General features: G+C 39.8%; 1 protein-coding gene across 1 annotated transcript; it reads left to right on the forward strand.

Moving 5' to 3' along the window:
• Positions 1-25: 25 nt before the first annotated feature.
• gatb (glutamyl-tRNA(Gln) amidotransferase, subunit B) lies at positions 26-18,131 on the forward strand. The gene is made up of 13 exons (XM_044189632.1): positions 26-348; positions 2,226-2,379; positions 2,478-2,591; positions 8,250-8,448; positions 9,094-9,216; positions 9,340-9,453; positions 11,046-11,130; positions 11,837-11,881; positions 12,301-12,493; positions 12,732-12,865; positions 17,320-17,398; positions 17,524-17,658; positions 17,770-18,131. Exons 1-13 carry the CDS (start codon positions 26-28, stop codon positions 17,893-17,895), a joined length of 1,824 nt encoding a protein of 607 aa, XP_044045567.1. The 3' UTR covers positions 17,896-18,131.
• The last annotated feature ends 344 nt before the right edge of the window (positions 18,132-18,475 follow it).

Here is an 18,475-nt window from a genome sequence, read left to right on the forward strand (position 1 = left end):
GTAAATAACCTACTCGGCTACTAACATGTGGAGCAGTCCCGCCAGTTATCAAAACGGAAATGATGCAGTTTATGTCGGAAACCGGAATTTTTCCAAGACTGGGTTTTGTAGTTTTAACCTGAAAACTGGCGGCGTATGCGCGCATATTGAATGTCACTTAAAAAAACTACAGCTCCCGTGTTCATTTGAACCTTACAACATGGCCGCCTCCACTGTTGCAGCGAGTGAGCTGCTACATAATATGAATAAACAGATATCAATATTGTATCCAAAGGCTTCGTGTGTAATTAGACGAATAAGCACATCAAGCTCACGATGCGACAGTCAACCGCAGCTGAGAGCAAAAAGGTAAGTGAGGCTGCTAAGGTGGAATAATTTGTGTTATAGTGCCCCTGACCTAGGGTACTAACCTGTACGAAGCAGCAACGTTACTAAACGATAAGGTGTCCTAAAACAATGGATAACATGGAAGCGAATACGTTTCTTCCACTGAGTCGAATATTTTTTGTATATATCAAGATATCTCGGTTTTAAACTGTGGCCAGTTACTGAAGAAAATTAAGCTGTGTTCAGATGGCCACTCATTTTTAAAGTTTGTCAGAAGTCATGTTAACGTTAGCTAACTCGTAACGTAGAGTGATTCAGAAGTACTGTTGCTATGGTTACCTGCAGTTTCTGCGCACTGATTTAGAACGTCGGTTGAAGTCTGTTATCCCCATCAAATTGTGTTTCCCCTCTCTTACCAGTGACTAAGTGTTGTATTTTCATAAAGTTGGGGCACTTGTAAGAGACGGATTTTTAGAAAATGAAAAGAGAATATCATAGAGCTGCTGACACGGTGATATACTGAATTTTAGTCCCTAATATGGATCAAGTTCCAAAAACACTGAATCCTACACTTCCCATAATGCAACTCAGTAGAATCTTTTTATTAGACCTTCACTGCCTGTTTCAAAGCCCATGTTTTTTTTACTCCACAGCTCCAGTTTTAAAGCTTTCTGTTATAAATTTGTAGTCCTCAAACCCAACCTCTGGGCTGGATTACAAACTGAACAAAGTGGGCGCCCAGATCCCCAAGAGCCTGGGTTTCACTATGAGGCAACTGGTTTTTGATAATATGATTGAATGTAACTTTGTTAAGGTATAAGATATGCATTACTAAAACACGGTATAAACTGGAAATGATAAGGGCTTTAAAGGTAGATGCTGTCTTCAAAAGGGTCTCATAGTCCAAATCTAGTTTTAAGACTGTGTTACTGTCTTAAACAGTGCATATTCCTAAATGAATTAGTGTTAAATCAGATAATAACACAGCAAACAAGGAGCCATCTTAGCATATGAATGGGGGGGGGGTAATTTGTCCCAGGGGCCCTTAATAGGTTAATCTGGCCATGCTTGAGATAACCCTGATGACAGTGCTAGGGTTATTTTCTTAGACAGCTCCCTCCAAATCCACAGAAGACATTATACAACAGTTTTCACGCGCTGAGCAGTACTCCATGTAAAGCAAACTGATCTTCATGTGTAAAATCTGTGGGGTTCCCCTTTAACCTGAAGCCAACCGTGACCTTAACCCTACCCTGTTGTCTTCTGCAGTGCTTAATTCCAAATAAAATTTAATGTCTAAACCCAACCAATCATCTCTGTGACGCCTAATCACATTAACCCTGTCCCAATTCCATTATGTACTATATCTAATCTATTTGCAGTTAATATACACATAATCAACATACATGACCGTTTTATACAAATGGAAAATGATACAAGTGTGCCATTGGATGTCAAGTAAACTGTGATTTTAGAGTGTCACAGACACACAAACTTCACAAAAAGAAAGCAAAATGTCTTTTCAAAGATTTAATACTTCTGGAGTTGTCTCCCCACCATTAGCAATTTATTAAAAAGATTTGTAGCTGTGAGTAGTGCCTCTATTTCCTTTGTGCATTGCATTGTGGGACAATAGTGTACATCAGAAGCACAGTCAGAAATACTGCATTTTTTAGTATGCATACTGACTTTTTTCAATATTTTTTTTCACTTTTTTCATACTCCTACTCAAAACCTGCTTAGAATTAGTATGTAGTCAGCCAGTCAACAAGTATTTTACTTTGTCATGGTACACAGCTACTTTACTGGCTGATTTTGTTATCCTCAGTCCATCTGTATAGTAGAAGTTTATTTTATTTGGTTCTGTCTGTACCGTGTCTTGCTCCTCTCTGCCTCAGTGCTCCCCAGCAGCTGGTTGGAGTGGTGGGCTTGGAAATCCATGCCCAGATTAACTCCAACACCAAGCTATTCTCCGGCTCACCGGTTCGCTTCTCGGCACCTCCAAACTCCCTGGTGTCATTCTTTGATGCGTCATTACCTGGCACTTTACCCGTAAGTGTTGTTTAACATAGTTCAAACAAAGATAGCCTGTTGTTTTGTTTGATCGTTTTCTTATCAGGTCTTCAGGTAATGTCCCTGTGTGTCCCCAGGTCCTGAACAAACGATGTGTTGAGGCCGCAGTGATGACAGGATTGGCTCTCAACTGCACCATAAACAGGAAGTCACTTTTTGACAGGAAACACTACTTCTATGCTGACCTCCCTGTGAGTTTTACACTTTATACCCTCACTTTCTGTACAACATCTAGAGTTTAATAGGTGGAAGAGCCATATCACAGGCATTAGTCGGGGTACTTTATCTGACAATCAGCAGTGTAGAGACACTATTGTCCTGCGCATCAAGCTGCATCATTGCTTTTGCTTTGATGTAAGCTGTCCTCATCTGCCTCCAGCTTTTCCATCACAACACTCCCAATGAACTCTCCCAGCCACGAGCTCTAATTGAAATAGTGAGCAAGTCTTGCTGAAGCAGCAAAAATGCTATTTGCCTCACGTACAGATGAATGACACCAAAAGCTGTTAAAGAAAATGACCAGTGTTTTTTCACTTACCAGCTCATTTCCTTTAGTGTACTTCTATTTTTACATTATCCACAGGTCATTTCCTTCTCCATGCCTTTGCTGATAATTTGAGGATAGCTTTCTTTTTATTCACATAATTTGAATCATTGAGCCATAAAAACCTCAGGTAGTGCAGTCTAACTGAATAATTCTAAGTGTGATTATATTGGATTATGACCTGTCTGAACTAAAAATTAAATATGAAATTCCAATAGTTAATTAAAATGAAACATTTTGTAAGCGTAAGATGACTCCGATCTTCAGTAGTTTCCCATAATGGACTTCACTTAGATACCAGCCATTTTCTTAGAGTAGGTGCTGGTGTTTTCTAATGGTGGCTATCTCATTCTTAATTGAAACTCCTCATATAGTTACCATTGAGTACACTCCTTTAAAGCAGTATAAATTAACTAATTTATTTATATTGGCCACTTGAAGGAAAGCAGAACAAACTGTTAACACAACATGTACAGTTGACATGGTGAACAAGTTAGCATGTAGCAAACAGTTGCTATTTACACATCCAGCAGGCATGGAGCATTATTAGCATTTATTTGCAGTCTCGTTTCTGTCTACCTGATGAATGTAAGTCTGATATTCACTCTCCTTTTAGCTCTTTTTTTTGTCTCCACCAACTCCTGAGGGAAATATATGGCACTTTAGCTGCTACAAAGAGAAACTATGTTCACCAGCTAGTCACTAACTTTGTTTGTCTGATGTTTGGTGTTGGGTAATTAGCATGCAGTGGGTTTTCAGAGCTTTTTCACCGAAAATAGCTGCCTGCTGTGGCTGGAAATGAGAGCTGAGGGGAACTGCAGAGTCAGGTGATAATTCGCTGTGCTTTTATCACTACGAGTGACACATTACACATTACATTTAGTTTTTTGACCCATTGATAATATAAAAATATTGATTAGTGCAGCTTTAAAGCAGTTATAATTGATTGATTGAATTTTTTTATAATAACAATGTATCAAATGACAATGTGAAAACAATGTGACAGTGTGAAAGGGGTCGCTGGTAGTGACGAAACTACAGAGAATTATCATCCAAATCAGCTCCCCTCGCTTTACAGAGCTTTATAGTGAGTTTCAGCTCATTGTTTAGCTGTCCGGCCCGCAACTTTATTGTTTTGGTTCACTCTCACCGTCTTTTTCAACTTCAGCAGGCAGCTGTTTTCAGCAAGAAAGCTCTAAAAACCCACTGTACACTACCTGCTCAGCACAAAATTGCAGACAGATATAGTTAGCGACTATAGGTTGTGATCATAGTGGAGCGTTTAGCAGCTAGACAGACAGAGACAGATATTTCCCTCAGGAGTTGGTGGAGCCCAAAAACCGAGCCAGGTGGACAGAAACACGACTCCAAATGAATGCTACTGTTGCTCAGTAACAGCTGTATGTTTAAATAAGCAACTGCTAACAAGTACACCATATGAGCTTAAAAGGTGGTAATATGTGAATGTTGTATTCACAACTTCTTTTTTCTGCTGCCCCCAAGTGGCCAAAACATTGCATTTTGTTGCAGCTTTAAATTCCTCTTATTGCAGTTTTCAAATTTACTGCTGTTAAAGAATCAAAGAAGTCGAACAGACAACATGGTATTTGAGGAATGCGGTTAGTATTCAAATATCTAACAACATGTTATATGAGCCGAATAGCAGTCTGCTAAGGAAATGGTAGAGGTATTCCAAAAAAAATCCTCTTTAACACTGATGTTTCCATTTAAGAGTCTTGCCCAAGTGATGTTCACTTTGCTCTCTGTAATGGAGAGCTCGCATGGCAAGGTTTCACTATCCCTCAGAGCCCCAGGGTAATTTTACTGCCATTATGAGTGACATTTTAAGGCTTAGATGGAAAAGACAAAATGTCATAGGAACTCTACAGTGACTTGCCCTACAGAGACCTCATCGAAAGTTCTCGGAAGAAAGGTGTTAGAGAATTTTGCATTTTGAATTTTCAATGTCAGTCTTTCCCTGGTAAGATACTATGCTAACGCTGCTTTGGGCAAGGTAATGAGGAGGGTAATTATGGACTGAAGAACTTAAGAGACAGATTTTCTTTTCCTTTGGTAGTATTTCATAGAAACTGCCCAAAGAAGTGGCATAAAATGAGAGTACCCTCATGAAGTAGCAAGCAATGCACTGAAAAAGAGCTTCAGCTGGTATTTTTATTGCACTATTTTTATTACTGTATTGCACTGAAATAAATTATCTCTTTCTTTGATGTTTCTATTCAGTTTCTGCTCTAATTTCTGAGCTAACTTGACTTTATTGTGAAAATGTGACTGATAAGGCTTGATGGAGCGTAACAGTTTTCTGTAGATCTTGATTGATAGAGGTTTTTTCCCATTTTAATATTTCACAGACTTACTGGTTATCACAAAGTTGCAGCAGGACGTAGTTTAATCACCATGGTAAAGATACATTATCTCCCCAGAAAGTCCATGTGTCTTGAAATTCCAGCAAAATCCCCTCCAGAAGCGCAGGATTACTGTTGTGTTCCTCTTGCTCTTTTGGCGGCTGTGGCTCAGGAAGTTGCTCCCGATGTGCTGGCCCGCGCCTTGCATGGCAGCTCTGCCACCGTTGGTGTGTGTATGAATGGGTGAATCAGAGGCAAAATTGTAAAGCGCTTTGTCCGGTAAGGTAGAAAAGCTCTATATAAATGCAGCCCATTTACCATTTACCATTTTGTGTTTGCCGAAGATTGCATCACCTCCTTTGGAGTAATTCTGAACAGTTGACGCACACAGCAGGGAAGATAAAACCCGATTACAGTTTTTATTTTTCTGAGATTTCACAAACAACTCATGCCAGCAGGTTGAGCCTGAACCATTATTTGTGTTTTAAATTGACTTTGTGCCCTGTGCACAATACCTGCTGTTGCCTTGTTTGTAATTACTTAGTTTGCATTAGTCTCATCAGCTGCTCAAAAAGAGTGATCTGTCCCAGTGTTGTGTGAAACAGCTTGATAAACTGAAGTCAGAGTGGCTTTAATTATGCAGATGATGGGACATTTTTCACATTCGACCAAAAGTTTGAGTGTAATCCATGCTCATAAAACCAAACCAGTAGCAGGACAGAGGGAGAAATTATCCCACCCTTGAAAAATACATTTGTAAATTGCGTTGTACATTATTGATATGTTCCACTAGAAATTCCTGATTGCATTTTGTAAAACACCACAGTTGCTCATTAAATGATTAATGCTGCTGCCCAACCAGCATTCCTTCTTTCAATTGAAATGGCAGGCAAGACACATATACAAAGTTTTTAACGGCCCTTTAATAACATGCCTCAGCAGCTCCACACTAACCTAGCAGCAAAAGCAAATAATTGCAATTTCCTTGAGATATTAAGTCTCCAAATAAACAGACATGGCCTGGCCAGTGAAGCTTTGACATGTGTTTAATGAGAGCTATGAATATTTTTGTGACCTCCATGGGTGGCTGAGAAGAACATCAGTGTGCAGCAGTAAGGCATGAGATGACCGACTGGTTTGTTTAATGACTTTGAAATTAGTCAGAAAATGACTCAGCGGCTCACAACAAGGAAATGAGTTTGGAGTGTGTGTGTCCAATTCTGTATGTACAGTATGTGAGCAGGCATGCATCTGTAACTTTGGATATAAAAAGGTTAAGAAGTCACAGGAATTGTTTGGAGCATCACTGCTCATTAGGGCTCAATCTGTTGTCAGAGCGTAATTGGGAAAACTTAATGTGGCTACCAGGATCTTATTAGCAACAGACCTGTCTCACCCTTCATTATGTAGCAACAGTAGTTGATTTATTATGCAGGAAATGCAAATAGTCTTCACATACAGATGCTCCCTAATGTACAGTATGGCCTGCTCGTGATTCAGCCAGCAGAAACAACATTTTCAACGGCTGAGACAAAACTCATGAAAAGATTAAGTAAGAAACAGGGGATTTTTGATAAGCTGCAACAGTATTCACAAAATCCAGAAGATTTAAAGACTGAATCCACCAAGAAGAACAGAAACTGGAAAAGTAAATCCTCAACAGTCTGGGGGGGTGGGTTCTCTCATTTGTTGTCAAAGGAGGAGGTGTGGAGGTGATTGATTGTGTCGATCAGACACATTGTACAGAAAGCCAGTGACTAACAGCCCCCCAATCTCTTCTCCCACGTCCTCGCTCTCTTTAGCATAAGTATGATTAATGTGTAGTTCCTGTGATGTGGTTGCCATAGTAACATGGGAAATTAGTACTTGGGGCAGATTCTTTTAGGAATAGAGGAGCAGGTGAAATATTTATTCTTGTGCTTTTGTGAGTACAAACCTTGAGTGAAGTGGCAGCGCTTCTGCTGCATGATAATGACTGCCCAGCCAATCAGCCAGCACTGTGTTTCATTGATGCTGCCTGCCTCACCTTTGCAAATACCCATGACACTGACTGCGGCATGCCTGTCCCTGTTTCACTGAAATAGTGAGATTTAAATGAAAAACTCCAAGAAATGGTATCTTACTTCAATGATTTGATGTATTTCCTTATTGTATTGAAAACGGATATTTTGGTTCATTCACTTAAACTATGACAATAGCAATAAACTCAATTTACTGAATTACTCACATTGCATATATTTTACTGTCCCAAATGTAATCAATTTTCAGTACATATACATATAGCTGGGGGGGGAGAAACAGTGACATCTAACGAAAGTTCAACCAACCTGTCAGTCAACAGCCAAGTATTTTCATCATACTGTAAATAACATTAACAGTTAACTTAAACAGAATTAACATAGGATATACATATCAGAAGCCAATATTAGAAAGGCAATATATGCACTGCAGGAGAAAAAATAAAGGTAAATCTGATCATTCATTTTCATATAGATTTTAGGTCATATCGCCCAGCTCTATTATAAAGTGAACCAGAAGGATATCAGTTAGGAAAAGACTATTTTGTTTAAGTATTTTATGAAAGAGGTTAAAGGATGGCATTGTACAATTATTCCTGACTGGTGTATTAGTTGGAATTTTTAATTACGCCTACTAGTGCAGCATGATGTCTCCTTTAATGTTGGCTTCAAAGAAGTGAAAGTGACTGTTTTCATTCCTAATTTCATGTGGGATTAAGTATGTGCAAATAGTGCTGTTTTTGTTCTCCTCAATGACTCACCATGCACTACTTTCTTTTAAAAAAATGGCACTGTTCAGATTCTAACTTAGGGACAGTTGAGAGGAGCAACACAAGAGTTTTTGGGTCCTCTATTTACTACACAACCTTTGCCACCCAGAGTTTAACATTACTGAATTTTGGCTGATGTATTTTCAAATTTCAGGCTGGATACCAGATCACTCAGCTACGGCAGCCCATTGCAGTGGATGGCATGCTGACTTACAGCGTCCTTGGAGGAAAAAAGAGGAGCCAGGTGATCAGAAAAACTGTCAGCATCAAACAGATTCAGCTGGAGCAAGACAGCGGCAAGAGTCTCCATGATGACCTCCGCAGCCAGACACTCATAGACCTCAACAGAGCAGGTAACAAGTGTTTGTCTGTGCCCTACAAGACAAGTCTGTGTGTTCTATATTTTTCTTATTCTCAACAAATCCCATGAAAAGCAACAATAAATTATTCCTACCAATGTTATCTGTGTAGCCAAAGCTGGATATAGCTTGTTCCTCTGTGACATAGACCCTGATTGTTGTACAAAAGCTATTAAAAACACATCAATGAGCCACACCTTTGCACTGTGTGACATGTTCCTTCATTACTGTGAACATGGGCTCTGCAGTTTATTTTGAGTCCCCTTGTGTCTGAAAATAGTCCCCAACAAATGCACTCTTTACTACTGTTTGAGATTTCTATAAACTACCGTGCCCAGATGTTTCAGTTGGAACGAATGGGCTTGGGGCGGAGTGCCACAGTCAGTAGAGAAGTCGAAAAAGTTTTGAAAGAAGTACTAACACATTGTTGGTTTTGGTCTTCATGAAATTTGTTGACAATAAGAAAACTAATTTATAACACCAACTTTCTACTTTAATGCTGGAAGACAAAAAGGTGCAGACAGACATTATTCTATAGATTTAAATTGCTCAACAAAGCGAGCACTGTTGAGGTTTGTTGCAGAGCTCCACGGGATAGATACCTTTAGAGATGTAAAACACATCTGTCACATGCGTCAGGTGTAGGTCTAATGGAGCTGGTGATGGAGCCAGACATGAGCTGTGGAGAGGAGGCTGCTGCAGCTGTCAGAGAGCTTCAGCTCATCCTGCAAGCCCTGGGCACCTGTCAAGGCAACATGTCTGGTATGGAAATCACTCTCTGTCTCTGTCTCTCTGCCTTCCTCTCTCTTTTTTTCTGAGCTGCTATACCTCTAAACCCAAACTTATTTCCCACTCAGCATGCATCTTGTTTGTCTTTCTCCACAGAGGGACAGCTGAGAGTAGATGCCAATGTGTCCATCCACAAACCAGGTGAGCCCCTGGGCATCAGGACAGAGGTGAAGAACATCAACAGCATCCGATACCTGGCCAGGGCTATAGGTAAGCACCATAAAAAGTTAAAAACTTAAAGGAAGGATAGCATGATGGCTTAAGCGTGGAACAAATATTTAGGGAGGTACTTTAAACACCGTTCCATCTGAATGGCTCTCAACTGGCTGGATGATTGCTCACACACACATTCTCAAAGTAAAGACCTTATTGTGAGTTGACATTTGCACGCTGTGTCACCCTGAAAGAATTACTTAGAGTATGTGTGTGTAATTATGTGTGTGCTACAAGACAAGCTGGTAGCAAAAGATAAGAAACAAACACTCAAATACGCTTATTTGTGTAAAAACAGCAATTCAACATTTTACGGGGCATTATGTACCATTTCTTGACCTGGACCAGTAACTTCCTGGAGTCTCCACTGGTTGCCTGGCAACTGGTCCTGGCTAAGAAATAGTTTGGCAGATAACCTCCCGTAAAATGGTAAGTTACTTGTACTTTACTTGAGTATCTCTATTTCTCTATTTATATTCTTTTTACTCCATTACATTTATTTGACAGCTTTAGTTACTAGTTATTTTGCAGATAAAGATTTTACATTTTACAAAACATATGATGAGCTTATAAAATATGATGCATTGTTATAGATTAAACTACCCAACAGTATGTAAAATAGTTCAAATTAGCTCAACCACGACTAACTACAACAGTTAAATGCTACATACACATTAATGCATCAGTAATAATAATCCAGTGATATAATATATAATATTATAACACTCACAGGGGCCATATTTCTTCATTATGAGTAGTTTTACTTTTGATACTTTAAGTACAATTTACAAATAATACTTTTATGTACATATCAATGTAGGACTTTTACTTGTAATGGAGTATTATCACAGTGTGGTATTGCTAGTTTTACTTAAGTAAAGGATCTAAATGCTTGTTCAAACACTGGAAACACATATACAAAGAAGCCAAAGAGAAACACATGCATACACACACTCCTGCAATTTTGTATCTGTCAGGTGTAACAAAAACTTAATATTTTTATTACTTTCATACTTAAAGATAGTATTTGTTTTTTGTTTAAATGAAAACAAGGATTTAGCTGGATTTATGAAGAGGCAGAAAGACAGGAAGCATAGTTAATATTGACAGTAACTTGTGAAGCATAAGTTGAGGACTGACAACCAGTCATAAACAATTAGCTGTGTTATATCAGCAGGTGAAACTGAATTGGCTTCTCGCAGCTGCTCACTTAAAAAAGCATAGATTTTATGTAAACTGACTGACTGTTGATTGAGCTTCACTTAAAACGCTGAGAAAGCCACAGCCAGAAAATTTCAGCATTTTACATGCAGGTTTTTAAGCGTGGTTTGACATACCGTGGTGCTGTGCTTGAATTATTTATCAATAAAGTTGTATCGCATTTGCTCTGCTGCTGAAGTGGTATTTAAAAGACATGGAGAAAAACATTGTTTATCACAGTTATAATGTGGCAGCAGTCAGAGACATGAGGATTGCCAGTGTATATCACAGCAGATGTTTGGCATTTACCACAAAATTATATTTGTGTGTACTGGTGCTATTGAATAAACTGTCTGTATTTGTGTTCATGTTCTCCCCTACATCACCAGACTACGAGATCCAGAGACAGATCGGTGTCCTGCAGAGAGGGGGGACGGTGCAAAATGAGACCCGAGCGTATGATTCCAAGTCAGGGTAAGAGGATGAAAGAGCAGTGCCATAATGCCAAGCCTTAGTCACTACAACACCCTCTGACTGGGATCTCTGCCTGGTTCATTAGTCCTGAGCTTTGCTGAAGAGGAAACATCATGGTAATCATGATGTATAGAGCCATTTGGATGCCGCCGCCATTGTCCTGTGTTATCTGTGAGCTATGTGCTACTCACAGGCTTATGAGCTCACAGAATTAGCCAGCTTGCACACAGCTGTGGCCTTGATCATCTTCTGGTGCTCTGCCTATTTCCCTCGAGGCCTTGCATGTCCAAGGTACATGGTGGCATGTTAAATAGAGTGCGTGAGGGCCGTGATTAGCTCTTTTTTCTTGTTCCTGTGAAGGTGGCTATATATTTGACTACACTGGTGTGCAGACAGCCACCAGTGCTGACTGGAAGGCATCACTCATATGTTCCCAGTCTTTTTTTGTTTGCTTGTTTGTTTTTTTGCAATTAGCTCTACTACTACACAGTTTTTAGGTTAGGGGTTAGGGCTGCAACTAGCGAGCCTCTCTATCGACTGATCTGTTGATTATTTTCTCATTTAATGATTTGGTCTATAGTTTACATATTAAAATGTCTTATTTTGTCTGACCAACAGTCCAAAATCCAAAGATATTAAGATAAGTTTTTGAAAGCTTTGATATCAAAATGTTGATCATTTATGACATGTGCATGTTTTTCTCTAGGGAGACAATTCCTATGAGGGACAAAGAGGGCCTTCAAGACTACAGGTGAGTGTAAGTTTGTGGGCTCTCTGCATATCATAGCTCATTTACTTTTGTCTCGGGAGCTTGTGTTTATTGACGCCGCGTTATGATATCAGAATGTGATCTTGCCCTCAGTGGGGACTGAAAGTGCATGAGAGCCTCTGAGTGGCAGCTAGATGGAGCGAAATAAACAGACATCACTCAAGGTCTGAACCCCACTGGATGTGTGTGTGTTTGAGTTTAGGAGGGGGAATGATAGTCAGACAGGTTTAAGGCTGATGGAGTCAAATGATTAGGGCAGTAAGTGAAATGTTACAAGTGTGGTGTCAGGAGGACTATTAGTATCTCAACAAAAGCCAACCTTCTCTTCTCTAAGCTTATCTGTACTGCTGATAAAGCATTCTTCCACCCTCCCTTTTTCCCCCCACCCGCCCTCCCCACAGATTTATGCCAGAGCCCAACCTGCCCCCTCTGATTGTGTATGAGGATAACGCATCGCTGCCCACTGGCATTGATGCGTGCCAGGCGGTGGTGGTGCAGAAGATAAGGGAAGGGCTGCCAGAGCTACCCAGTGTCAAAAGAGACAGGCTGGTGCAAATGTACGGCATCCTGCCCGAGCACAGCTTCACTCTGGTGGTGAGTTTATAAGTGGGTGAAATCAACCACTGAGAGAGGAGTTAATTCTCTCACTAAATCTGTTTCCTGCATCTTTCTTTTAATTGCCATCTGAGTCCAACCAGAGTCAGCTTGGATGCAGTTCTGCTTGAATCCAGGAGGCAGCTGTGTACTGCTGGACTCTGCTGGGCTGATTTGATCCTAATTAGATAATATGCATGTGAGGTGATAAAAGCATTTTCATGGTGTTTTGTTGCAGAATGAGGATGGGCTGGTGGAGTACTTTGAGGCGGTGTTGAAGGCGACCAAGAAGGAGCCGAGGAAGGTGATTGGCTGGGTGACAAATGAGCTGGTGGGCCACCTCAAACAGCAAGACATGAGTGTGAACCAGAGGTGAGACATACTCAGACATCCCTTCATGCCGCTTTTACAATATTCACATAATGCCATCATAGCTCATGAATGCAGTGCTATTCTGCTGCCAATGCTCAGGTCTTAGATGTCAGGGCCCTAGCACATGACCCATCTGACCCTCTTGTGATTGGCTCGCTGTACCCTTTGCATGCTGTATCTGAAAATGTTGGTAATTTTGAGCTGTGGCAGGAGGAGGAATGGAACATGTACAGATAAGGTACACATGGGAAGAAGTCTTTAAGAGAGTCAGAAGTACATGAGATATTTTTATGTTGTAAAATACTGTAAAAATATAAAATAGTTTTCAGCCCGAAGGCCTCCTCTGATAAACAAAACAAACTGAAAAGGTTAGAAAAAAAAGGTTAAACTATTCACTTGGGGCGCCCCCATCGCTTGGGGTTAGGGCCTTTTCTCTCCCATCTCTCTCTCCCTCATTCCCTGTCATCTCTTCACTGTCTGTAATGATGGCATAAAAATCCCCAAAAATACTTTTAAAGAAAAGCTATTCACTCTCCAGATGCATTCTGTCTGTCAGGCTTCTCTTTATTTTAAGGTGTCACAAGCCACTGCTTCAAGGGTTCATGTGAAAAACTGTGATTTCTTGTCAAAATGAAATGTCACCTAAAAGTGTTTTATTATATCTGGTATCAAAAGTTCATCTCCATATCCTGTAACTCACGACTGAACTCTTAAAAACTTACTTAAAGGAATTGACCATTTAAAGCAGATGGTTATACAGATAGATTTGACGTACAGAGCTCTGAGGGAGCTTCAAAAAATACCAGCAGCAAGGAGGGTTTTGCTGGGAGAATGAATCCCCTCTTGATAAACACATACATGAACATTAGATCTTAGTTAAATCAAGAACACCAAAAACTTAGCCCATATGGAGGAGTTTGGATTGGTGGAGGAAGTTCTGGCAGCAAACAGCGTTGGCATGTGTGAAGTTGCAGTCAGACCAAAATTTGCCTGACAAAATGTACTCATGGTACACACATGGTGTGGCCAAAAGCAGGGGACAGGAAATATCATGGGTAGGGTTGTAAACATGAACTGCAGGAGCTAGGCTAACAACAGCAGTCCACAAAGTCGTAAGTTATACAGCGTTTTATCAAATTTATGAAATTTGTCATTAACCTCTGTCACTGTCCTTCATTGTCCTTGCGCTCACTGCAGCTAAACAACATACTTTCTTCTCTGCTGCTTGTATTATTTCGCTGTGGAGCCTCGCAATTTCGTGTGTCAAAGTGAAGCGAAGCGAAGGAGGCAGATAAATTCACGACCAGAAGCGAATTTGTCTTGCCCCCTTCCACATAGAAATAAACAGGAAGCGAAGTCCAGTCTGACTGCGCCACAGTAGTGAGAAGTATCAGATTAAGATGGCAGTGCTGTACATCTGCATGAATATGATTGGACATAATTAGTCAGCTGATAGCCACACAACTGTGAATGAGCCGATGATTGTGAAGCATGAATGAAGCAGATGATCAATCAGCTAATGCAAGAGCGTCTTCAGTGACGACTGTGCCAATGAATGAAGTCTGTTCAGTTGTTTTAAATATTGTGACATTTTTATATGCGTTCAGCTGGCATCATATTGAATCAAACAATACCCACAGTCATAATGATATTCAATTTCTAAGCAAGGAAAAATAAAAAGTCATCTGAACAAAATGTGCAGGGCGACAAGAATCATAATTACAAACTCACTTAAAACATCAATCTAATTTTGGGGTTGCTACTGATTCCCACCCTCGACGCACATTAACATACACAAACCTTCAGTTGTTCTTGGCTCAGTAGGAGATGCCACTAAAAGTTATTGAACTGCTTCCATACTATTCCCCAAGAAGGTTTGCACTAGATTAAAGAGCATTTAGCCACAAAATATACTGCTCATAATAATGTTTTCATAGTCAAGCTGCAATGTCTGGGTTGAAAATAACAGCAAACCGACCTTGGTTAGATCAAATAATTCTGTCTTATCTGTGAACCATTCTACACTGTACTGGTTTGGTTTGATTAACATCAAAGATCATTAGATTCTTAGTGTTCACAAATACTGTTTAGACCGTTGCATATTATACAACAATAACATGTGTGAGTTCATAAATCATCCAATATTCCCTAATTTTTTGTGTCTGTCGATGAGAAAACCCCTGGGACAGTCTAACAGCCCATCAGGAAAAAGCCTGTTTTGACAAATCCAATTACATTAGTGAAATCATTACTTTTTGGAAGAAGGTGTTGTTTTGATATCTCCCTGCTGACAGCCTGTTAGCTGGAACATGTTAGATTTTTGTAAACGTCCAAAACACTTGAAATTGAATAAAGTCTTAAAGTTTTAATACAAAGAGAGTTGCCATAGTACCTTTCACACTTGTGAAAGAAAAAAAAAACATGAAGATGCCTATCTAGCCAACGGCTATAAAAAAACAACTCCAGTTGTCTCCCACTGTTTCTATTTGTGGCATACTGTGATGCTAAATATCAGACACTCATTTCAACTTGTTTCATTTTAGCAATTTTCTTAAAATGGCAGTTTAACAGTGACTGCAGCTAAATGAAAAATGAAGGTGGTCGGATGCATCTGAGTTGTATTTGTCAAGCTCTGACTGAAGGTCAGTCACCAGATCACGACTTTAGAAACTTCACTTCAGCTTGTTGAGTCAATTGTAATGAATATTTTTCGCTATTGTTTAACTCAGAGATTGTTCTATGATAATTTCTTAGAAAAAAAATCTCAGTCATTACAGAGCAAATTAAATTGAAACAAGTAATGGGTTGATGTCAGCGCAGATGCTGTGAGCTTTACTTTATCTACTATTCCCAGACTGTTGTGACGCATTTGTCTGTGAGTAAACCACAAAGTAGCAGGTGTTTATTTATGCATAATGTTGCATTTGCTTTGGTTGAAAGGAGGAGAGTTAAAGGAAAAACAAAGAGTCGCCGACAGGACTGTCAAAAGCTGCAGGAAGGGAAGAGAAACTCAGCTATACGTAATTAGGAAAACATTTTGAGTGCGTGGAGCCAGAAGGAAATAATATTTGGGGTGTAAAATAAAAGGTTTTGAAGAGTTCATAAGAATACATTTATATCCTTGTGCATCCATATAATGACTGTCAAAATCAAATCTTTTTATCTTGGCTGTCCTGTATAATGTGTCCAAACCTCCTTTTGTTTGCCCCTCTGGCTCCAAGCCCTTCAGTAGGATAAATGAAATAAGAAATTGGGAAGCATATTGGTCAGGCAGCCAGAGAGTTGAAACTCCAGACATGTCATTAAGAGCTTGTTCGGGCACTTCCACCAGCTAAGATAAGTCACTCTTCCAGGATTTCCCCTCACAAAAGTTGCTGGGTTTGCTGGCGACTGCTTATGAAGGAAACTCACTGCGGGTCCAGTGGCTGATTTGTGGCAGGATGGTGACAGCGTGATGCCAGGCCACGTTAATGCCTTGTTAGAATTTGACAAATTTGAAAACAAATATAATGAGGGTTCTCAATTTCAGTGGTTCCCAACCTTTTTTTGTCTGACGTGCCCCCACAGCCAGATGAGCTCAAATACCCCTTTACTGGCACAAATATGTTCTTATGAATGGAGTATGAACTGGATGTTATTCAACACTTTTAACTATATAAAAGTGGATATTGTTAAAAAGAAATTCCTACAATTTAAGTATAAATGTTCAGGTTGCTTTGGTCAAGTTTACAGTTGTGCTACTACCACCTGGAGTGCCAGAAGCTGAATGTTTCAATTTTGTCCATTGCTTTAAGCGATTTCAACTGTTTATCCATTACTTTTAGCTAACTATATCAAAAGTGTATTCATTACTTTTAGCAAACTATAAACTATACTAAAGATCTGCATCACACCAATTGGTAATCCTGTTTGGCTTTTTATTTTCCTCCTTAATACAAATATATGGATTTTTTTTTTATCAAGTTACAATCTCTAGTTGGTTAATTAGTTGAGCTTTCCATGTTCTGCAACTGCAGAAGTACCCCCTGAGGTACAAGTTACCCCTGGTTGAGAATCACTGCTCTATTTGACACATGAACAGTCGGCCAAACCGAGTTGTGTTTGAAAAGATGGATACTTTCCATCTATTCTTCCTACCGTGTCTAGGCCATGTTTGGAGGAGATTTAGCTGAGATGGACTGTCTGGCCTGCAGTACACTAAATGAAACTGTGTCTCTTCTTAATATATTCTAACAGGCCTTTTGATTCTATTTGGCTGGTAGCCTGGGGAATAAACAAGAAGACATAGGAAAGACAAACACATTATATTCAAATCAAAAATGTTGATAGTCTCTTTCATCCTTTCAGTCTGACTCTCCCACTCTTTCACTCTCCTTCTCCTCCTCCATTTATATCACTAATTCTTCAGTACACCTATTAAACTGTATTTAAATCACCCCTTCATTTAATTTCAGCCCAATCTCTCCTTCTGCCCTGGCTGAGCTGCTGGAACTCCAGGAAACAGGACAAATCTCCTCTTCAGTTGCCAAGCAGGTCAGTCAGCTGCACAGACCGTGCAATTATCCCCCTCTATCTGTCACTCAGTACAAACAACCCAGCTAGTGCTTGTTTGTATTCTGGTTCTCACCTGCGTCTTCCTGGTTTCTCTCCGCTCTCAGGTGTTCCAGGAGATGTGGAGGTCATCAGGCAAGACGGCCCCGCAGATCATCCAGGAGCAGGACTTGGGTCTTGTTAGTGACACCGCACAGCTGCACAGCATCTGCCAGAAGGTGGTGGACTCACACCCTGATGAGGTGAGGACTTACATGTAAATTCTCAACTGCATTTACATTGGGGTTTTTTTGTTGTTGTTGTTGTTTTTTGGCATGTTTGAGATGTTTTGTGTTTGCTGCGCCTCTCTGTAGGTTCACGCCATCAGAAATGGAAACAAGAAAGTTCTGAACAAGCTGATGGGACTGGTTCAGAAAGAGACCAAAGGCAGAGCTGACCCAGTTTTGGTGAGAGCAATTTTACAAGAGAAGACTTCATGAAGGTCAGACTGTCCTGCAAGACCCAGCCATATCACAGACCGAGAGTCAGGTCATGGCATATGTGACCTTCATGAAAGACAAACAATATGACAATGATGTTGTAGATCTGTATGAAAATGCAGATATATTCCTGAGAGGTTGACATTTTTGTAAATACTAAACAGTGTTGTCACCAGACAACAGCCATTATCTTCTGTATTTATGTGTTTAAAAAGTAATAAAGCTTTTCACATTAATACTCTCTGTGGCAGTGTTGTATCACTATTCAATTTATTTTGTCAGGCAAAAAAGGCATTCATGAATCCCAAGATACTGTAAATGCATGTTTTCATATTCTGACCAGGTGATAAGATTTGATGTGACTTTTATTTCAAAGTGGAAAAAGTAAAATCTGCTTTTGACTGGAAAACTAATTTAATATTTAAGGTACATTTAAATAGTCCTGATAGTAAATAAGGAAGATATAAGAGCAATACCTCTAAACAGTCCTGCATATAATTCAATATAACCTTTTCAATAACTTTATGTACCATTGGCTGCTGCCACACTGGCCATTATGGTCATTTGTGAGGCCTGAAAA

This window comes from Siniperca chuatsi, linkage group LG3 (genome assembly GCF_020085105.1).
Source record: "Siniperca chuatsi isolate FFG_IHB_CAS linkage group LG3, ASM2008510v1, whole genome shotgun sequence".
Lineage (NCBI taxonomy): Eukaryota > Metazoa > Chordata > Actinopteri > Centrarchiformes > Sinipercidae > Siniperca > Siniperca chuatsi.

Bases quoted from the DNA above. Each gene is read 5' to 3' on its own strand.
- gatb (XM_044189632.1), top strand. From the start codon at position 26: ATGTGGAGCAGTCCCGCCAGTTATCAAAACGGAAATGATGCAGTTTAT. The intron at 11,882-12,300 runs GTGAGTGTAAGT...CCCTCCCCACAG, and splicing joins GAGGGCCTTCAAGACTACAG to ATTTATGCCAGAGCCCAACC. The intron at 17,399-17,523 runs GTCAGTCAGCTG...CTCCGCTCTCAG, and splicing joins CCTCTTCAGTTGCCAAGCAG to GTGTTCCAGGAGATGTGGAG.